The sequence below is a fragment of the Oryza sativa genome, chromosome 4, assembly GCF_034140825.1.
Source record: "Oryza sativa Japonica Group chromosome 4, ASM3414082v1".
NCBI lineage: Eukaryota > Viridiplantae > Streptophyta > Magnoliopsida > Poales > Poaceae > Oryza > Oryza sativa.
In genome coordinates this window covers 1,696,078-1,717,908 of record NC_089038.1, presented here as the reverse complement: position 1 = coordinate 1,717,908, position 21,831 = coordinate 1,696,078, and the positions used below count along the sequence as shown (strand labels likewise).

The 21,831-nt window shown below is 43.4% G+C and overlaps 1 protein-coding gene and 1 pseudogene across 1 annotated transcript in view; one reads left to right on the top strand and one right to left on the bottom strand.

The window, feature by feature from the left end:
- The window catches only part of LOC107277366 (subtilisin-like protease SBT3.10), a 42,912-nt gene extending 24,237 nt beyond the window's left edge, over nucleotides 1-18,675 (bottom strand). The window contains exons 1-2 of the mRNA XM_066309444.1: nucleotides 18,521-18,675; nucleotides 18,031-18,122 (exon numbers count right to left, since the gene is read on the bottom strand). Of these exons, the coding sequence (XP_066165541.1) occupies nucleotides 18,031-18,122; nucleotides 18,521-18,634 (206 nt within the window). The 5' untranslated portion in view covers nucleotides 18,635-18,675. The remainder of the gene's footprint in view (nucleotides 1-18,030; nucleotides 18,123-18,520) is intronic.
- On the top strand, nucleotides 1,620-15,987 carry LOC136356022 (uncharacterized; annotated as a pseudogene).
- Nucleotides 18,676-21,831: the final 3,156 nt, after the last annotated feature.

Sequence of the window (21,831 nt, the reverse complement as noted above, 5' to 3'; positions counted from 1 at the left end):
GAAACCATCTTTCGTCGGTCAGGCTATTTCCACAATAGTCCCGGTTGCAATAAAAACCGGGACTAAATATGATCTTTAGTCCCGGTTAAAAAGGGTAACGGGCATATTTGATCTTTAGTCCCGGTTGGCACCAACCGAGACTAAAGATCATCTATCTTTAGTCCCGGTTCAAATGCTGTCAGGGCTTGTCAGGCCCCCCCGGGATCTTTAGTCCCGGTTGGTAACACCAACCGGGACTAAAGTCCCACCCCTTTATATATGTCTTCTTCCTCCTCCAGCCCGAGCAAGCTTCAAAATTTCTTAAAAAAAGAGGGGTTGTCATGCCAAAATTTATAGTGAATTTACTTTGGTGATTATATACAAATCGGATGTGCCTAAAAGGTTAGCAACTTCATCCTCCAATGTTTTTTTTGGTCATATTACATTTGGAGCTATGTTTTGCACACCTTTTTGTCTCCAAAATTTTGTTGTAAGTTGATGAGAGAGAAAATTTGTGTGGGAAAAGAAAGAATATACAGAAATTTTGTTTATTTGCTAAATAAGGTTTTATAAAATAGTTGAGTAGGAAAATATAGTGAAAGTTAATCTTAAATAAAAGAAAACAAACTAAATTGAAAATTAAAAGAGTTTAAAACTTCAAAAATAATAAATAAGAATTATTTGGTGGAATATTTTATAATTTTTGTATGAATAATGATATGTCATTATTGTATGACTGTTGACAGTGATTGTGATTATTTTATCAATATTGTATGACTGTCATTATTCTACGAATGATTATTTGTGTACGATTTTTTTTTCATTTCATGTAGATGGATCGGCAATGGATGTACGCTGACCGGCGGTCCAAAGAGTTTATTGACGGCGTGCATTATTTTTTGAGAGTGGCCGAAGCTAACAAGCAGAAGGGTTTTATTTGTTGTCCATGCAAAAAGTGTAAAAATCAGAACGAGTATTCTGCATCCAGGACTATTCATTTCCACTTGTTTGAGTCGGGGTTCATGCCAAGCTATAATTGTTGGACATCCCACAGAGAGCAAGGGGTTGAAATGGAAGAAGACGAAGTGGAAGACGATAATATTCCAGACTTTGCTCAGTACGCTGGATTTGAAGGAAATCAAACGGGCGAGGAGGACAAAGATGCTGATTATAACGACATTGCGGATGATCTTGGTCAGATGTTGCAGGATGCCAAGGAGGACTGCGAAAGTGAAAAGGGGGCCCATAAATTGGACAAAATGTTAGAGGACCATAGAACGTCGTTGTACCCAGGTTGCGAGCAGGGGCACAAAAAGTTAGATACCACACTGCAATGGAAGGCAAAAAATTGTGTTAGTGACAAGGCATTTGGCGATTTATTGAAACTCATCAAGAACATTCTTCCAGAGGGAAACAAATTGCCCGAGACAACGTACAAGGCTAAGAAGATAGTCTGCCCTCTAGGACTGGAAATTCAGAAGATTCACGCATGTCCGAATGATTGTATCCTATATCGCGGTGAGGAGTACGAGAACCTAGAAGCATGCCCTGTTTGTAAAGCACTACGATACAAGATTAGACGAGATGATCCAAGGAAGGTTGACGGGCAGCTAATGAAGAAGAAAATTCCTGCTAAGGTGATGTGGTATTTCCCTATAATACCACGGCTAAGGCGTTTGTTCAGGAACAAGGGGAATGCTAGAATGATGCGTTGGCACGCTGAAGAACGTCAACAGGACAAGATGCTGAGACACCCTGCAGATGGTTCGTAGTGGCGAAACATTGACAGAAAATTTAAAGACTTTGGAAAGGACGCACGAAACATACGGTTTGGTTTAAGTACGGATGGCATGAATGCTTTTGGAGAGATGAGCAGCGGCCATAGCACTTGGCCCGTTACGATGTGTATCTACAACCTTCCCCTTGGCTATGCATGAAGAGGAAGTACATAATGATGCCGATTATTATTCAAGGCCCCAAGCAACCTGGTAACGACATCGATGTGTTCCTAAGACCACTGATCGAAGATCTTAAACTGTTGTGGAAGAAGGAAGCTGTCCCCATGTGGGACGAGAACAAACAGGAGGAGTTTAACCTACGAGCGCTGCTGTTCGTAACCATCAATGATTGGCCTGCACTTAGCAACCTATCCGGGCAGTCAAACAGAAAGTACGTATCTTAAGCACTGTAGGAAGGTTGTGTACATGGGTCATCGTCGATTTCTTGCTGCAAAAAACCCAGTACGGAAGAAACGCAAGCACTTTGAACATAAGGCGGACCACCGTACGAAGCTTAAACATCGCAACAGGAAAACAGTGTTTGCTATGGTGAAAGATCTTAAAGTAGTGTTTGGAAAGGGGCCTAGCAGCCAGCCTATAGAGTGCGAAGATGGTCACGCGGCGATGTGGAAAAAAAACTCCATATTTTGAGAGTTACCCTATTGGGAATTCTTGGACGTCCGCCTCGCAATCGACGTGATGCACCTCACTAAGAACCTTTGCGTAAACCTTCTTGGCTTCCTAGGTGTATATGGAAAGTCGAAAGAAACACTAGAAGCACGTAATGTTCTGAAGCATATGGAACAACGCGGCGACCTTCACCCGGAACCAAAGGAGAAAGGCAGCCATTACTTGAGTCCAGCTAGCTACACTCTTAGCAAGGCAGAGAACGAAAGTATGTTTCAATGCTTGGAGAGCATCAAGGTACCATCTGGATACTCCACGAATATAAAGCGAATAATAAGCACGAAGGAGAAGAAGTTCACAAACCTAAAGTCTCATGACTGTCACGTGTTGATGACACAGCTGCTACCAGTTATAATAAGGGGTATCCTCCCAGACAATGTCCGGGCAACAATAACAAAGCTATGTTCTTTCATGAACGCAATTTCGCAGAAGGTCATCGATCCGGATAGGTTAGAAGCCCTTCAGAATGATGTGGTGCAATGTCTTGTCAGCTTTGGGTTGATATTTCCACCTTCATTTTTCAATATAATGACGCATCTGCTTTGTCACCTAGTGAAAGAGATCGGTATTCTCGGGCCTGTGTTCCTACACAACATGTTTCCTTTCGAGAGGTACATGGGCGTTCTAAAGAAGTATGTTCGTAACCGTGCTCGTCCAGAGGCAAGCATCGCCAAGGGGTATGGAACAGAGGAGGTCATTGAATTCTGTGTAGAATTTATTGAAGACCTTCGCCCAATCGGGGTACCTAAATCACGCCATGAAGGGAGACTACGGGGAAAGGGGACTCTCGGAAGGAAAGCAATAATGATGGTAGACAACAATTTATTCCGTAAAGCCCATTTTACGGTTTTACAACAATCTTCATTGGTGGCTCCTTACATCGAGGAGCACTTGGCTCTAGTTCGCGCTAGAAATATCGGTAAGTCCGATGCATGGATTACACGGCATCACATTGATACTTTCACCGCATGGCTGCGACAACATCTCATGGGTAACGAGACGATTAACCAGCAACTGGCCTTCCTAGCGAGGGGTCCATGTCACGCCCAGAAATTCACGAACCAGAATTTCTAAGCTGAATGTGCATTAAACCCCTGTCCAGGACCAGCCAGGGTACACAAACGACAATTGTTGACATACAGATCCACGTCTTACAAAAAATATAAAAGATTACAAATGCAGCGGAAAAAGATAAAAGCGAGCTAAGCCTGAAGACTTGACTCCTGCAGCGGGCGACTCCATTCCACAGGCATCCTTGACGGCAGCGACGAAACCAACCTCTTCGAGACATCTTCAACTGAGAAGGACTTCAACTCTGGTGTGGGGGAAAAGAGAGCAAGACTGAGTACTACCCGCTGTACTCAGCAAGTCACACCGGAAGAGGAGGTATGATGCAAGATATATCCAAGGGAGGCTAAAGGTTCTTTTGCATAAAGCCGGCATTTCAAGCAGTAGTTGAAAGCAGTAAAACAGTTGTAGTAATTAATCCCTATTAACCAATCACTGTCCAACGTTACACCACGTTGCAACAGGCCCAAACCACCACCTGAACTAACCAGTTCCCAAAAGCTAACTAGGGTGAAACTAATCACGGTGAATCTGGTCGACCGCCCATAACCGCGGGCACGGCTATTCGAATAGTTTTACTCTGATCAGAGGTGTACAACTGTACCCACAAGACACAGCCCCACGACACGTTCCCGTGCGCCGACATGCCACCACGACATACCGGAAAGAGGCCGTGACAGGACCCTTCGCATAACCCTCTCTAACCGATCGCACCACACCTTAGGGTTCGGCCCCGTCCCCAGCAGGCAACGGGCAGCCCCCCTTTCGTGCCGCGGTGAATCAGGAAGCTGATCAACCGGACACCCCGGCCGACCCAACTCCATCACGCCCACCCTCGCCTGGGTACGTCGGCTAGAGAAAAGCTACACTACAAGCCCAGCCGTTGCCCACGCTGGCTTGTGGTAAGTACGATAAGTTCTTCCAGGGCATCCCGCGAACCGGTCCTTAATCGCCATGGGCACGTCTAGCAAAACCATGCACCCACAGCCCACCATGTAGTGTATTTTAATTAACCAACACCATTGCGGTGGCACTAATCCAAAGCTATTGCCAATAATCAAAGTCTATGCTTTAATGTGGTCCCCTTTTGTGCACTAGTTGAACTAAGCATGGCTAAGCATCTCCTAAACCAACATCTAGTCATTTTAATACCCAAGTTATCAATGGCGTAAGGGAAACAACATATAGCTGAGTAATAGGACCCATCCCACATGATATTGTAAAACAATGCAATATTTAATAGAAAAGCGGGACATTTGTAAATTAGGTACAATATGATCAATTGCAATGTATGACTTGCCTTGCTCTCGCACTGATGAGGCCACAGCAACGTCTTCGAGAAACCGCGAATCGACGAAACGGCCGAAATCTACGCGACAAACAAAGCACACAAGCAAAACATGCTATAAGACTACTGAAACAGATAACAAAGCCATTTTTAATGGATTCTACACATTTTTATGAATTTACTGAGACTTGAATGGATCTAATCGGAGCTCGGATGAATTAGTTATGATTTTTAGAAGATTATCTGTGTTTATTACTATAAAAGAAAAACCCTTAATCAATTTATTGCGCAATAATTCCTCCCAGGGCTGACGTCAGCAAGGGGGTGGGGCGGCGCCAACATGCGGGCCCCACTGGTCAGCGGCACTAAGAGAGGGAGAGGGGGCGGCTGGCAGGCGGGCCCACTGGGCAGTGTCACAAAGGGGGGGGAAGGCGGCCTGGCTCGGCTCGGCTTCAAGCCGGCCGGCCGGTTATGGCGAGGGCGGCGGCGCGCACACGGAGGCAGCGGCGTGGCAAAGAGGGAGAGAGGAAGGGGCCCCGGTGCTCACCAAGGAGTCCGGCCGACGCGGAGGGAGGCGACAGCTAACAGCGACGAGGAGCGACCGGCGAACCTTGATGGACGGCGGACGGGAAGCGGGAGGACCTAGAGAGAAGGTTGGGAGGGGTTAGAGAGAGGGAGGTGGTCCATGGCGCACGACATAGCCGATCGAAGGTGGCGGCAATGGTGGAAGCTCACCGGAGTGCGAGGAGATGCGAGCTCCGGCGATGGAATTGGACGGGAGAACAGCGGACGAGGTGGACCTCGGGATGGCAGAAGCGGCGGCGCCGATGGCGGGGTGCGGCGGCGACCCTAGCGGCTGCTAGAGGCGGCCGGAGCGGTGGAGATGGCGGCGGCGGGTGGGTGCACGGTGCTAGGGCGATAGGGAGCTCGGGAGCGGACGGCGAAAGAGGGAAAAAGGTGGAGAGAGGCGCGGTGGTCGGTTATATAGAGGTGGGGAGGCCGGACGTGGCCGGGAGCGGCGGTTCCGCGGCGACGACGTGGAGAGGTGGAGGAGGAGAGAGAGGGGGAGAGGATTCAAATCGAATCCCGTCCGTGCGGGCGCGCGCGCGGACGGGAGAGGACAGGGCGTGGGGCGGCGACGTGGGGACGTGTGGGCGCGGAGTGGGGCGCGGATGCGGAGGAAGCGGCGGCGTGGGTGGCGGTTTCAGCGGCGGATGGTGGCGGCTGCCGGAGGTTAGGGACGACCGACAGGTGGGCCCCACCTGTCGGCGCCCGGGAGGAGAGGGGAGGTGGGATGGACTTCGGGGAGGGGAGGTGAAGCGGGCCGGCGTGGGAGGGAATGGGTGTCACGCCCGGAATTTCTATCTAAAATTCCAAACGCTTACATGTGTGTGAACCCTCGTCCAGGAATCAGCCGAGGCACACAATAACAAATTGATAGTAGAGTACAATTATTACTCTAATTATTAAGCGTATAAAATGTCATTACAGAGGTAGATAGTTCCTCTCAATCAATAAAGATCTAAGCAGCGGAAAATAAGATAAACAGCGCAGACGGCTCCACTCCACAGGCAGCTTGACCAGGGTTACACTTAATCCTCCACACCATCAGCTTCACTGTAGAACTCTTCCTCTGATGAATGATTGCAAGGTGAGTATATGACATACTCAGCAAGCCACGCAGCAAATATGCAAGTGCACAGGATAACAAAGGATGGCATAGTATAGGGCTCATTTGCAAAAGCAGCATTTAGCAAACATTTGAGAATTTAATAAAACAGTTAAGTAATTAAACAATATTAATCCAACGCTATACAACATACCCTATTGCATAGGCCCAACCATTCTGAACAACCCTCCCGGCTGCACAGTTCTATCTCCAAACCAGGAATATATCATTCCAAACCAGGAGCTAATCAAATTATTACCAGTTAAAGCACCTTTTATTATGATGAGAAGGGTGAGACTAATCACGAAAGACATTGTTAGACCCGCCCATAACCGCAGGCACGGCTATTCGAATAGTTTTACTCTGATCAGAGGTGTACCACTGTACCCACAAGACACAACCCCACATCATGTCACCATGTGCCTCAATACCACCACGGTACCTCGGAAAGGAGTTGTGACAATACCCCTTGCATAACACAATCCACCGCAGCGCACCATTCCTGGATCATAATCACCCCCTTATAAACAAGGCATGGACTCCCCAGCGACCCCCGTGGGCTTATCTCCGCCACTTCTCAGTCTGGTGCCCCGCAATGAACCATGCTATACAAAAGATAAAGCCGTTGCCCACGCTGGCTTGTGGCTGGCACGGTTAATGTTTCACAACCGAAACTCGTGAACCGGTCCTTAATTGTCATGAGCACGACCATCAAAACCATGTGCTCACAACCCACCATTACCAGGTTTTAGTTGGCACATTAATTAATTAACTAATCACGACTGACCATCGTGAACTATCATTAAGCCATCATTAAATAACAGTGAGTCATAAGTTATCCCAATAGTGAGCTAATGTTTCTAAGCAGGGCTAAGCAATTATATCTAATATCTAGTTGAACCAATATATAAAGCTCAACTAGTCAAGTTATAATAACCCAAGGTATCAAGGAATAAAGTAATCAAGATCAAAAAGGGCTATAACAAACAATAGGTTAATTCCACCCAATGACATTCGAAAATAAATGCAATAGTTGAATAGAAACAATAGCTTTAAATAGGATCAACATGCTCAAAGGGTTGTTTGAGATCTGTGTGACTTGCCTTGCTGGCCTTGGAACTCTTCAAACTCTTCTCCGGCGAAAACGGACTCTCCGGAAACGACGGAATCTAAGCAGAAAAGAGCAAAATCACCAAAACAGCACATAAACAAGCATGAACAGTACATGTGGATATTTTTAATATGTAGATCTCAATTTTAGAAAAATTTAGAGACTTGAACCAACTAAATCGGAGCTAAGATGAATTAGTTATGAATTTTTGAAGATTTAATCGGATTAAAACACTTATTTTGATTTTAATTGAATTATGACGCAATAATGAATTATTTTTGAAAAGGAAAAGGAGGATTATTGCGTCAGCGGGCTAGGGTTTGCGGTGGACCGGGCGCACGGCGGTGGTTCACACGAACGGACGGCCGAGATCAATCCATCCAAAACGGACGGCCGAGATCGATCGGTCCACGACCGGCTCACGGGAGACGGGGACGATGACGTCGGCGATGACGTCACCACCGGCGGCGGCGGCTCGGCGGCTCGGGCGCGCATGCTCGCCGGCGAACGGCGGCGCTTCGGCACGAACGGAGGGCACCAACGGGTAGCGGACGGCACGGCGAACTCACCGGCGACCAAAGCGACGGCGGAAGAGGAACGGACGGCGACGGCGACGAAGAAGAAACGGCGGCGCTCTTCGGCTTGACGACGGCGACGGTGCTCCGGCGATCTTCGGCGGTGGCGAAGGGACGGACGAGGACGGAGACGCGACGGCGACCACGATAACGACCTTCCCGAGCGACGGCGACGGCTGGAGCGACGGCGGCGCACGGCTGGAGCGACGGCGGCGACGGCGGCGCTAGGTCTCACGGCGCTAGGGCGCTACGGACGACGAGAGACGAAGGCGAAGGTGGCGGCGGGTAGAGGAGACACCGGGGAAGCTTATAAAGGGGCTAGGAGGCGGCGGCGAAGGCCCACGGCGGCCGGCGACGAGATGGAAACTTCGGGGTTCGGAGGAAAGAGGCCGATCCGAATCGAACTCGATTCCACGAACTTCCAAAACGAATTAGCCGATGTTTCCAAAAGAGAAAAGGTAGAGGAGATCCCGAGGATCATTTCCCCTCTATCAATTCGGCCGGAAACGGAAAGGGGCGGCCGGATTTGGAAAGGAACGGCGGCGGCGGCGCGCTAGGGTTTCGGGCGGCGGCCGACGCGAGGAAGACGACGACCTGACAGGCGGGCCCCACCTGTCAGCGGGCGGACGCGCGGGCGCGGGCGGCTGCGGGCTGGGCCGGCTGGGCCGAGGAGAGAGAGAAGGGTTTTGGGCCGACTTTCGGCCCAAAGCCAAAAGAAGACTTTTAAAAACCTTTTTAAATTTAAATTATTTCTTAAATGTAATTCCATTTATTAAAAATACTTCCTTAGCTCAAATAAATCCCAGAAAAATCTAGGAATTATAGAATTAAGCAAAGTATTTAATGAAATTTTATCTGGCCCCATTTTATATTGGAATTTATTAATTAAAATTAGATCTTCTCTTCTAGGCTTTGAAAATAAATTCTAAAAATTCCATTTAAGCAACGATTTATATATTTTGAATTTTCAGGGTGTGACAATGGGCCGGGCCCAAGAAAAAGGAAAAAGGAGGGAAAAGAAAAGATAAAAAGGAAAAAGGATTTTTCCAGGGATTTATATGTTGCACAAGCTCATTTTTAATTGGTTAAAATTATTTCCAATGCTCTGAAAATTCCGCTAAAAATCCTGTTAGCGTATTTTGACATGTAGAACCCAAGAAAAATTCCACATGCCGATTCCGATTATTATTTGCATTTATTAATTTGAGGAATTAGCTCTAGGTTAAAATAAACAATTTCTTCGGACGATTTATTTTATGAATTTAGAGCAAGGGAGGGGTACTTCGGGGCGTGACAGTCCATCTGGCTCGATCGCGACATTCCAGGGATATGAGATCAATGGGTACACATTCTACACAAGAGCCCAAGACATGAAGAGCACGAACCAGAACAGTGCTGTTCGTATCGATACCATGGGACACGATGGTACAACTGGCACGTATTACGGTGCCATCGAGGAGATATGGGAACTTGACTATGGACCTCTCAAGGTCCCTCTGTTCCGGTGCCAATGGATTAGGCTGACTGGTGGAGGCGTAACGATTGATGACAGTGGGATGACAACGGTTGACCTTAACAAGGTTGGATACTCGGACGAACCTTTTGTCCTTGCCAATGATGTAACACAAGTTTTTTACGTGAAGGACATGTCTAGCAAAGGAAAGAAGGGCAAAGGGCCTGACGAGCCGAAGCGCCACGTGGTTCTCCCAGGCAAAAGAAAAATCGTCGTAGTAGAGGACAAGACTGACAAGGATTACGATCAGTTTGATGGGCAACCCCCTTTCACGGTGACGATTGACCCAAGCATCCTCCTATCAAATGAAGACACCCCTTACTCACGTAGCGATCACAAGGAAGGAACAATAGTGAGGAGAAAGTACGTGCGGACAACCGTCACCGCCGATGTATTGCCGTAATTGTTGTAAACTATTTTGGATGTATTGAATATCCTAGTTATATATGATTATTAACAAATTTATATCATGCATATGCTAGGTATATATAATTATTAGAATTTTTAAAAGTTATAAATCATGCATGTGGGATTTACATATGTTAATTAGAATTTTTAACAATTTAATATCATGCATACGCTAATTATATATGATTATTAGAATTTTTAGTAATTTTAAATCATGCATGTGGTATTTACATAGGTTAATTAGAATTTTTAACAATTTAATATCACGCATATGCTAATTATATATGATTATTAGAATTTTTAGCAATTTTAAATCATTCATGTGGGATTTACATATGTTAATTAGAATTTTTAACAATTTAATATCATGCATATGCTAATTATATATGATTATTAGAATTTTTAGTAATTTTAAATCATGCATGTGGTATTTACATAGGTTAATTAGAATTTTTAACAATTTAATATTATGCATATGCTAATTATATATGATTATTAGAATTTTTAACAATTTTAAAGCATTCATGTGGGATTTACATAGGTTAATTAGAATTTTAATACATTATTTACTATTTTAGAAACACATATGCAACGAAATTCAATATTCAGTGTCATTATCTTTAGTCCCGGTTCTTAACCCTAACTGGGTTTAAAAAGAATTTGGAAATAGCGGGAAAATATCTTTAGTCCCGGTTGGTGAGAACAACCTTACTCCCGGTTGTTCTTACGTACCGGGAGTAAAGATATCTTTACTCCCGGTTGTTCTCACCAACCGGGACTAAAGATCTAGGGGTATATATACTCCCGATGCGCCCTCGTCTTCTCCACCAACACTTAGAAGTTTTTCCTCCGATCTCGGCTTCTCCTTCGCCGCCACTGCCTAGGGCTTCTCCTTCGCCGCCACTTCCGCCGACGCCGCCGTCGTCTCTCGCCATCGTCCTCGCCGCCAACGCCGCCGACGCCGCCGCCGCATCTCTTGGGTGACAGCCGCCGCTGCCTCTCTCTCTCTCTCGATCTCGATCTCGCTCTCTCTCTCTCCAAACCGCCGCTGCCTAGCTCTCGTTGCCGATGCCGCCGCCGACGTAGACGCGTCGATGCCGAGCGGCCGCCACAGCGACGACGCCGATGCCCCCGCATCGTCTTATCCACGCCGCCACAACGACGCCGATGCCACACCGCGCGACGCCGCCGGGCCACGCCACCACGCCGCCGTGCCGCCCCGCCGCCACGCCGCCGCGCCGCGCCAAGCCGCCGCAACGCCCCACCGCCGCCGTGACACGCTGCTGTCACGCCGCCGCGCCGCTGCTGCCACGGCTGCCCGAACGTGAACGAGGAGGGGATCGTACGAGGAGAGGGATGCGGAACTAAACGTGAACGAACGCGAACGAACGTGATTGAAACGCGAACGAACGTGAACGAACGCGAACAAATAAAAAATAAAAAACTACAAAAATAAAAAACTACAAATTGGCTCCTTAAGGAGTTGCCCGTGAAATATTAAGTGGTTCTAGGATCCGTCTACACAAATCCTCGATTTTTACATGCCATTGGTTGAATGTGGTTCAAACAATGCCTATATAAATAAGTTATGGATCGCCATCACAAATGTTTTATGTACCAGAGAATTGAATTACAAAATCAAATTAATTTCACAAAATTCTATAGTGTTGTATTTTTTTTGATAAACTCGCTTAAAGTTAGGAATCCTTGACATAGAACAAACCTAAAATAACTTCTCATATGTATGTAACGGAGGGAATATTTATTATGGTATTCTGGTAGACATGATCTTTTAGCGTTATATCTATTTTTACATTTTTTTATTAAAATATTTGCAAAACAAATTTCCGTTTCAAAAATTTACAAATCTAGATGCCTCACGCCCTCTGGGTCGGCGTTTTCTAAAAATCGCCTTTCTAGAGGGCGTTAAGGGATCTAAATATATTTTTTTTATTTGCATTCAAACCCTTTTCACTAGTTTTAATTGCTTAAAAACTAGTGATGCTTATTTGACACTGTAAATGATTATAAATGGAAAAGTAATAAACTACGTCGAGATCTACAACTTTTATATAAAGTTTATTTTCATACTATGTCTTTTGAACGGTAGATCTGAGATTTTTGTTAAAATAGGTTTTATATTTTGTAACAAACATTTGGACATCTAAAAGATCTTCAATGAAAAGATTGTTTAACTACAAAGTTAAACAATACATTATATGTTCCTTTGCGTTTAGACTAATACATTTTTTTTTGCATGTTGGAGAGAAGATGTCGCCGTCATCGTTCCTCAAGCTGAAGTGGTAGCTAGCCCTCGAAGGAATTCGCGCAAGCAAGTGATATAAAGATGTGATTGTTAGAGATATAATATAAGATTGTTAGATTTCTAATATAAGATTATTAGATTATTACAGTTAGCATATGTGAGTGTTAGAGATTATTAGATTATTAGACTTAGCATATTTGAGTGTTAGAGATTGTTAGAGATTTAATATAAGATTATTAGAGGTTTAATATACGAAACTTAATTAGACTTAGCATATGTGAGTGATAGAGATTTAATATAAGATAATTAGAGGGTTAATATACGAAACTTAATTAGACTAAGCATATGTGACTGTTAGAGATTGTTAGAGATTTAATATAAGATTATTAGAGGTTTAATATACAGAACTTAATTAGACTTAGCATATTTGATTGTTAGAGATTGTTAGAGATTTAATATAAGATTATTAGAGATGTAATATTCAAAACTTAATTAGACTTAGCATATATGATTATCTAGGGTTCTAATACACGACACTTAGACTTAGCATATATGATTATTTGAGTTTTAATACAAGATTAGTAGAGTTTTAATATTTCGCTTAGCAAATATTTCTTCTATGAATAGATGGCTGATCGCGATGAGGAACAGATACTGTACGATACAATCGCAGAGGGAAGCAGCCAGTACTGGAACGAAGAAGAGGGGAACGAGGATCCAAACCAGTACTTGAACGAGGAGGGGAACATGGAGAGGGATGCGGAAGGGAATGAAGAGGGGAACGTGGAGAGGGATGCGGAGGGGAACGAGGAGGAGGCTAGTAGAAGTCATCCCTCCGCAGGACAGAAGAGGGCACGCGGACAACGACGTGCTACGAAGAAGATAGAGGGTCGGCACATCATAACTAAGGTGGACGAAGATGGCCGACCTAGTGCCCCGGCAGAAGCAGCCAAGAATTTTGTACGCCACAGCGGTTGGGTTGTGAGGGGATGATGACAGCTTTGTCCCGAAATCAGAGAAAGAGATGCTGTGGACCACCATGCTCGAGACGTTCACGCTCCCTGCGGGTACGGAGAACACAGTGAAACAGTGGACTCTTAAGAACATGGCAGAATAGTTCCAGAGCTTCAAGGGAGATCTGTACAAGAAATACATCCTGAAGGGACTAACACCGAACTTCGACGTATTCCCAAAGCTAAGGTATCATTCGGACGAGTTCGTTGCTTACAAGACAATGCAACAAGGGCAAGCGATGATGGTCGAAAACAAGGAAAACGCTGCCAAGAAGAAGTACCATCACCACTTGGGGTCAGGTGGCTATAGCGTCGCAATACCGAAGTGGGAGGAGATGGAGGCAAGAATGATTGAAAGGGGTATCGAACCGGCCACTGCTAAATGGCCGGATCGATCGAAGTTCTGGTACTATGCTCACGGTGGAACGCTTAACCCAGTTGATGGCTCCCTGGTCTTCAGCGATCAGATACGCGAGGCTGCCAGTCGACTAACGGACGCAGTGGAAGCCTCTTCTCAGGGCACGTTCCGACCTGACAGAGAGAAGGACGAGCTGTCACTCGCCCTACAGACTCCCGAGCATCCAGGACGAACACGAGGAAAAGGCGTGATTCCCTGGAAGATTGGATTCAAGGAAGACATCCACACGTACAGGAGTCGGATGAGGAGCAAGAGAGATACCGAGGCCAAGATTGCAGATCTTGAGTACAGGGTATCGAGCTACGAGCTCAGCATGCAAGAGAAGGTGGCCCGGAAGGTGGATGAACGCATGGCAGCACATCGGTCACACGATTCCCAGCCGTACATACCTCCTCCAATGGTCAGCCCATCAGGCAATCGTAGCAGCTGCACCTCAACGGGGCAGGTAGGATGACATAGCATGGACGGCATGCAAACCCAGGACGAAACCACCTGCCCCGTTGATGAGATCACGCAACGGACACCATGTGAGCTGCATATTCCCTTCAAGAACTTATCAATCAAGGTATGCTCGATGTAATATATGATTTTTGACTCGTACGTTCCGCAAGTTGCTGCTTAGATTGATTACTAATAGATAACCTCTCATCACGTGAAGGTGGCGTCGGGAATGGCCATCCCAACGGACATTTCAGGGACTTACCACTGCAGGCCGATTCCAGCAGGATACTCGAGGGTCGAAGTTCAGCTGGTGGAAGCCGTGTACGAGGACCTCGAGTTGGAGTACCCAGGAGAAGACGGTGAGACGCATCTACGAGACACAAGCCACACCATTATACTATGGCGCAAGTGGTACATCATCCTCTCAGGGCGACAAGCGGCGTCTCGTGCACCATCTCCTCCGGCTCCGCCGTCTCCTCCTGCACCATCTCCTCCGGTTCCTCCGCCACGTCCTCCTGCACCATCTCCTCCGGCTCCTCCGCCACCTACTCCTGCACCATCTCCTCCGGCTCCTCCGGCTCCTCCGCCTCCACCTCCACCGTGTCCGCCTGCACCTCCCAAGACAAGGTCTCGCCAAGCTCCACCTCCTGCCAGCACAAGGGCAACGAAGAAGGCCAAAGTTGACACCACCAAAAACAAGGAGCCGCCGTACGATTTCAGTCAAGAGGAGCTTGTCGCTTATGTGGCAGGAGAAGTGAAGAGGCAACTCAAGCCTCGGAGTCCTGAAAAGAAGATACCTATTGACCCGAGCGTGAAGAATTTCTTCAACGGAATGTCCACCGCAAACAAGGAGGCCTTAAAGCTATCAAACTATGACCGAACACTTAGGAAAGCCTATTACAAGAAGTCCAAACCAGTTCCTCGGCTCGGAAAACAACCAAACCAAGTGGTCGAGCCATTGGTGACCGGCGAAGACTTTGGCATAACGGATTTCATTTCGGACACCGATCTAACGGTGGCTCAATTGGTTGGAGGCGCACCAATCCTGAAGGCGGAAGTGGCATACAAGTTTGAACTCGGTAAACCGCTTGTCAGGCCTAAGCAGCTGCAGTCCCTACCGACACAAATGTACAAATTCCATGAACGGTATATGGAAATGAGCGCCAAGGGTAGAGAGATGTTTGGAGCGAGGATCAGAAACCCCGACTTCTTGCAAGGAGAAGATGTTCTATGGATTCATTTAAAGGATGTCTTCGATCTGTACCATCTGGATGCCCTCGACGTCTCTTTTTTGAGCGCATGGATTTTGTAAGTATCTTTGAGTTCGATTTGTTTCGTTCAATAACTAGCTCCTGTCATATATGTAAACAATAATAATTTCATTTTATCGTTGTAGAATGGAGATTCAAAGGGCCCGATTGCTGGGGTTTACGATACTGGGTTCATCGACCCTCGGAAAATCAACACCAAAATGATCGACAAGTACGAGAAAGACACAGAGGACAATCTCGTCCATCTCCTAACGCAGCAGCATTTCAAGACGTTCATACTATTGTCATACAACACAGAGTGAGTTTTTATTGTCGTTCGAACAAATTTCATTCCCATACATATAACATGTACATTCTAATATTTATCTCATCTCACGCATATTCCAGATTCCACTGGGTCCTGTTGTTTTTCGACTTGGACGCATACAGAGTCACTGTGTATGACTCAATGAATAAAGAGGAGAAGGTTTTTGACAAGGTCTTCCAACTGATAGACAGGTAATATAATGCCATCTATTCCAAAGTCGCGGGACTCTGTTGCTATTATGTTGATCTCGGGTAATAATTAATTAATCATAGCTTGCAACTGCACATGTAGGGCTTGAGATCGGTTCCGTCAATTGGTCCGCGGGACTTGGAAAGAAAAACTTGGACGGAGGTTTCATTTTCCAGTGAGTACATGCATGATTCAAAATTATATTGAATTGAATCTCTAGTTACAGTTAATATAAAGAGTATATTAAATCTCTCATCGTTTCTCATGTAGTGTGCAAAGCAGGAACAGGGAACAAACTTATGCGGCTACTACGTACGTGAGTATGCCCACTGGCTATCAAACCAAATATATACCACACGAGAGCTCGATGTACGTATACATAAACCATTCAAAATTTCATTGCGTATCGATTTGTTAAGTTATTTATTAATTTCATATATTGATATGTCATTATTTTTCGAATGATAGCGTATTCACATGAGGGAAAATCTCACACACAAGGATTTTATCACAGCTGTTCAAGAACAACTGATGGGGTTCATCAACGAAGAAGTCCTTAATCCCGATGGTGAATTCTACTACGACGGATCGACAATTCATAACGTCGGTCCTTCCTCTTCTGACGTAACGCTAGCGTCGAAGTCGTAGCTATAGCTAGCGAGCAAATGAATTGTACTATACATGCATATATATATATATATATATATATATATTTATATATTTATATATGTATATATATATATATATATTTATATATGTACGTACATTTACTTTAGTGTTAATATATATTTTGGTAACATATATGCACATAAAATGTTAAGTGCTTTAAATTATAAATATGTGTGTAATATATGTATTTATACATATACACATACGCACATACATATATATATATATATGTATTCTATATATATGCATAATATATATATTACAATACATATATATGTATTGTAATATATATATAATCAACCATGCAGCAAACAGGGCCATGCAAATAAAAAATATGGTACACGGATCTTTAGTCCCGGTTATTTCACCCGGGACTAAAGATAACGATCTTTAGTCCCGGATTCGTAGTCCCGGTTAGACAACCGGAACTACAGGGGGGTTACGAACCGGAACTATAATAAGGGTTTCTCCACCAGTGGTAGCTCAAATCCTACTTTACATCTTGTTCATGTATCAACACATATAGACGTATTATAGCATGCAGTTCTCCTGCACATATACCTGTTAAAAATTTGTGTGCCAATTGTTTTTATCACACGAAAACGCACACGCATATATATAAATTTATTAATTATCCACTCAGTTGCCCTTTTCAATCTAATTTATTCTCGCTACTTCAGAGTCCATGTTTCCATTAAAGCAATGCTGTTTTCCCTTCTTTGTCTGTTAGTTGTTACATTTGTGTACATTTTAAATTTAAGCTTTATATTATCAAATACATCATTTTGATTTGTCCTTTCTTAATAACGTACAGACATATTTTTCTCTTACATAATGTTTGTTTGCTCGCTTACTATATTAATTATTGGCTATCAGTAATCTTTTGCATATAACTGGAACACCATTTAATCATAAACAGAACTGCTGTCACTATTGACCACTATATATTATAATTCAAAAAATCTTTCCATATCGCATTTGGCAATAAATAATTCTGTACTTAGATCCATCCCACTTTCAGAGAGCAGAAAGTGATCCAAGTCCAGATCTGTTGCTAGTTGCTACGTATAGTATGACTAGTTAGAAATGATGACTAAGTACTCCCTCCGTATTTTAATGTATGACGCCGTTGACTTTTTTACAAACGTTTGATCTTTTATTTTATTTAAAAAATTTATGTAATTATAATTTATTTTATTGTGACTTGATTTATCATCAAATATTCTTTAAGCATGACATAATTATTTTTATATTTGCATAAAATTTTTGAATAAGACGAGTGGTCAAACGTTGGTTAAAAAGTTAACGGCGTCATACATTAAAATATATATCGAGGGTGTATTTGTAAACGGGCAGAGTAACGGCGTGCATTCTAATTACCTTCCCAAAACAGAGGCGAGCATGTCATGGTGGGAACCAGTCACGATATCAGGATCATCATGTCGTCTCTCTCCAAGATAGATAATGTATATCTTCAAATATAATGTAGTTCATCAATTAGCCATGCATACAACTCTCTTTATATAGTTATTCCCGGCACACGTAGTCGTATAGCTATATAATGACTTAATGATATACCGGAGCATTTATTTCTTAAGAGATACCGAGAGGCACCTAGCTAGTACTAGCTTTTTGTCTAATTCTTGTGTAGTGTCTGTGTCTCCCATGACTTCTTAATGACCAATAAAAAAACTTCAACGAAAAACATGGATTCAATGAATTACTTTTTTAAAAAAAAAATGTTACTACGTTTTTTATAAATATGGTGAAACACTTACAGGAAAGTTTCCTTTGAATAAAATCAGTATACCCTTTTTGGAAAAAACCAGTATAAAATTTGGTGAAATGAGTCGGTCATCGCCATGAATACCTTCTTGAATTGGCTCTGCTGTCCAACAACACAGGATGTTCGCAACGAAAGAGCAAGCAGAACGAGGAAGAGGAGTAGGCAACAGCCTCCTCTATGAGCACCACCTTGAGCCATATATGGAAGGATTGATGAACTATGGTTTCATATGCCGGTTAATTGTGAATTGAACTGACGATATGCCAGCTATTTATAGATCCATCGATAGAAGAGATCCAGGAACAACCATGCATGCACGTTTTTCACTGTTAATTACTCCCTCTGGTTTTATTTTAATTGATGTTTTGAACAATGACACGGTCTAAAAAATATATCTTTGATCTTATTTTTCTATTATATTATATACAATAAATAAATGCATGCATGTTTACTTTTATTATAGTGCTTTGAAAGACAAATTAATTTACGTTGTTCTAGTTTTTTTAAATAAAATATTTTAAAAGTTATTGATGGTCAAAGTTATAAAAACTTGACATTAATCTTATCCAAAATATCAAATATTATATAACAGGAGGAGGGAGTAGCAGCCGTCGGTTAATTTACTACCAACAGCCCAACTTGTCGAGAGTCGACAGTCCAACTGTCCAACAGTGAATACAATCTTCTTCCATCTTGTCGTCTCATTCCTCGAGCATATCACATTGGCCGTACAGTGTTTAATTGAAATTTTTTGTTGTCTTCGCGAAACTTGAAGAATTTAATTCTGGTCACTGTACGTTGAATCTACCCGATTATAATTAATCCGGGCAACAAACAGCAACGTGATCAAAAGCACATGGAAATTTTACTATTAGGTAGTTGTAAACTTGTAATTTATTAATGAAGATACCTCAACTGCTGATGTAGGTTTAATTTGTTTACGTGTGTGTTGTTCACCAATTGAGATACGGACCCAGAAAATTACAAACTTTTTGATTGGCAGGTTGATCATCCGGGAAAAAAGATATAGTGCAACTTTATACGTAGTGTAAACGTAAAAATTTTATATCCAAGACATCATGAGTAGGAGGTTTTTACACATGGATAAATCTGAAAGTAAACAGATTACTCGCAGTGAAGTGGACAAATCTCATAGGGGTTATTTCTAATACTACCTTCCAGGCTAGCTATGTACTCCCTCCATCTTAAAATTTTTGACGCTGTTGATTTTTTAAAAAATATTTGACCGTTCGTCTTATTAAAAAATTTAAGTAATTATTAATTCTTTTTCTATCATTTGATTTATTGTTAAATATACTTTTATGTATACATATAGTTTTACATATTTCCCAAAAATTTTTGAATAAGACAAACGGTTAAACATGTTTGAAAAAATCACCGGCGTCAAACATTTAGGGAAGCGAGTATATACACACACACACACACATATATATATATATATATATATATATATATATATATATATATATATATATATATATATATATATATATATATATATGCACCTTCCTGACCTGCTCATATATGTAGGTTTTGTTTATATGCGTGTCGTTCAACAATGAGTGGACCCATAAAATTACAAATTTTTTGACGGGCAGGTCGACAATCCAATTACCATCTCCTCCTGTTTTCGAACGGAGATTTGATGCCGGGGAGGGCTAATTGGCGGGTGATCATCCACAGCGATTGCCCCCTGTCCCTCCTCGCCCCCTAACGCGCATGCTACTCCCCTTTTTTCTCTTCTTACTACACCATAAATTAAAAAAAAAACAAGTTAGAAAAAATAAAAAATAGAAAAAAGTTGTAATACCCTTGAAATTATATTCATGCGCATAGACTTATAACTATATACTGTAAACTTCCTACGTACAAACATTTTGTATAGAAATATATATTCTATTAAAAATGTTTAAATCCGAACTTGAATTTGAATCGTGTATATATATAAACTTTTATCTTATAAATTTTAGGTGTGTAAACTTTAGATATATAAACTTTAGGTATATAAACTTACCCAAAAAGAAAAACTATATGGTGCCAAAAAAAAAAAGAAAGTGGTTGGAAAAAAATCGCCCCAGGCGATCGATCGCTAATTCGTGATCTCGTTTGATGTCGTCATCATTTCTTTCAAATTGATGTCGTCACAGCACGAGGTCGATCGATTTTAATATTGTCCAGGCTAATGAAGAACAATGAGCGCTTTTACTTTGTGGGGAATGATTAGCTACATTGTGAATTCAATAAAAAAGAAGTAGCGCACGAGATCTAAAGTGGATGAGTAAAAGGACAAAGCGGGGTATAATCATTGGTGTACTCGGAGCTATTGATGCTCTCGGTGTCGAAGTTGTTGTAGCCTTCAGAAAGACTGTAGCTATTGACGATGTCTGTAGAGCTGTAGGATTCGAGTGGTTGTACCATGATCCAGACCTCCCTAGATCCGATCTTGGATTTGCCAGGATTGGACTCTGTAGAGCTGTAGGATTCGAGTGGTTGTAGCATGACCCCGACCTCCCTAGATCCCATCTTGGATTTGCCGGGATTGGACTCGGACCGAGTCCTTGGAGGGGTGACGAATGTAGATCCAAACATCGCACCGAGGAGTGGCGGGAGTCACATGATGATCTTGGGATAAACTGTCGTGTTGTTGGGAAGTCCACGAAGGTTGAGCGGCGGTGATGATGTCCGTGAATGGTTTGAAACCGACTCGGAAGGCACAACTCTTGGATAGGTCTTGGCGGTGTTTGGAAGGTCGAATGATGCAGAGATGGTGTGGTCTCACCTCGATTGGTTCGGATCAGAGTCAAGGAGAGAGAATTTACCCAAGTTGTCGATGACGAAGTCGAGGCTGCCAGAATAGTAGACCTGCCCTGGTGGGAAGGCGAAGTTGTCGGCTCCTAAAGTTGATCCCATCGCACTTATTGGCGGAAAACTCGAAGCAACCCCTATCTAGCACGCCACTGTCGATTGTAGAAATTGGTAATAAGAAATTAAAGGGGTAGCACACGAGATAGGTTCAGGCTCTCTTGATGAGACATAATTCCTTACTCCTATTTTAGAGATTGTATCCGCCGGGTGTTGTATTGATCTAACGATATTGGCGTGGTTATGCCCTTGGAGGATCTCCTGCCCTGCTTTTATAGGTTTGGGGGCAAGGTTACAGAAGGGAGAACCCAGTCAGACATGATATGGATTTTCCTTATACAATTAGACAATTGTATGGGACTAAGACTACAGACTGCCTTGGAACACTAAGCAATACAAGGTCCAAAGCCTTATCTATTTACATAACATACGAATTTGGCCCACCTCCTATCTCCAGTCAGATAAGCTATTCATATTGGTATATGGTATCCATAATCTCCACATACATCGTG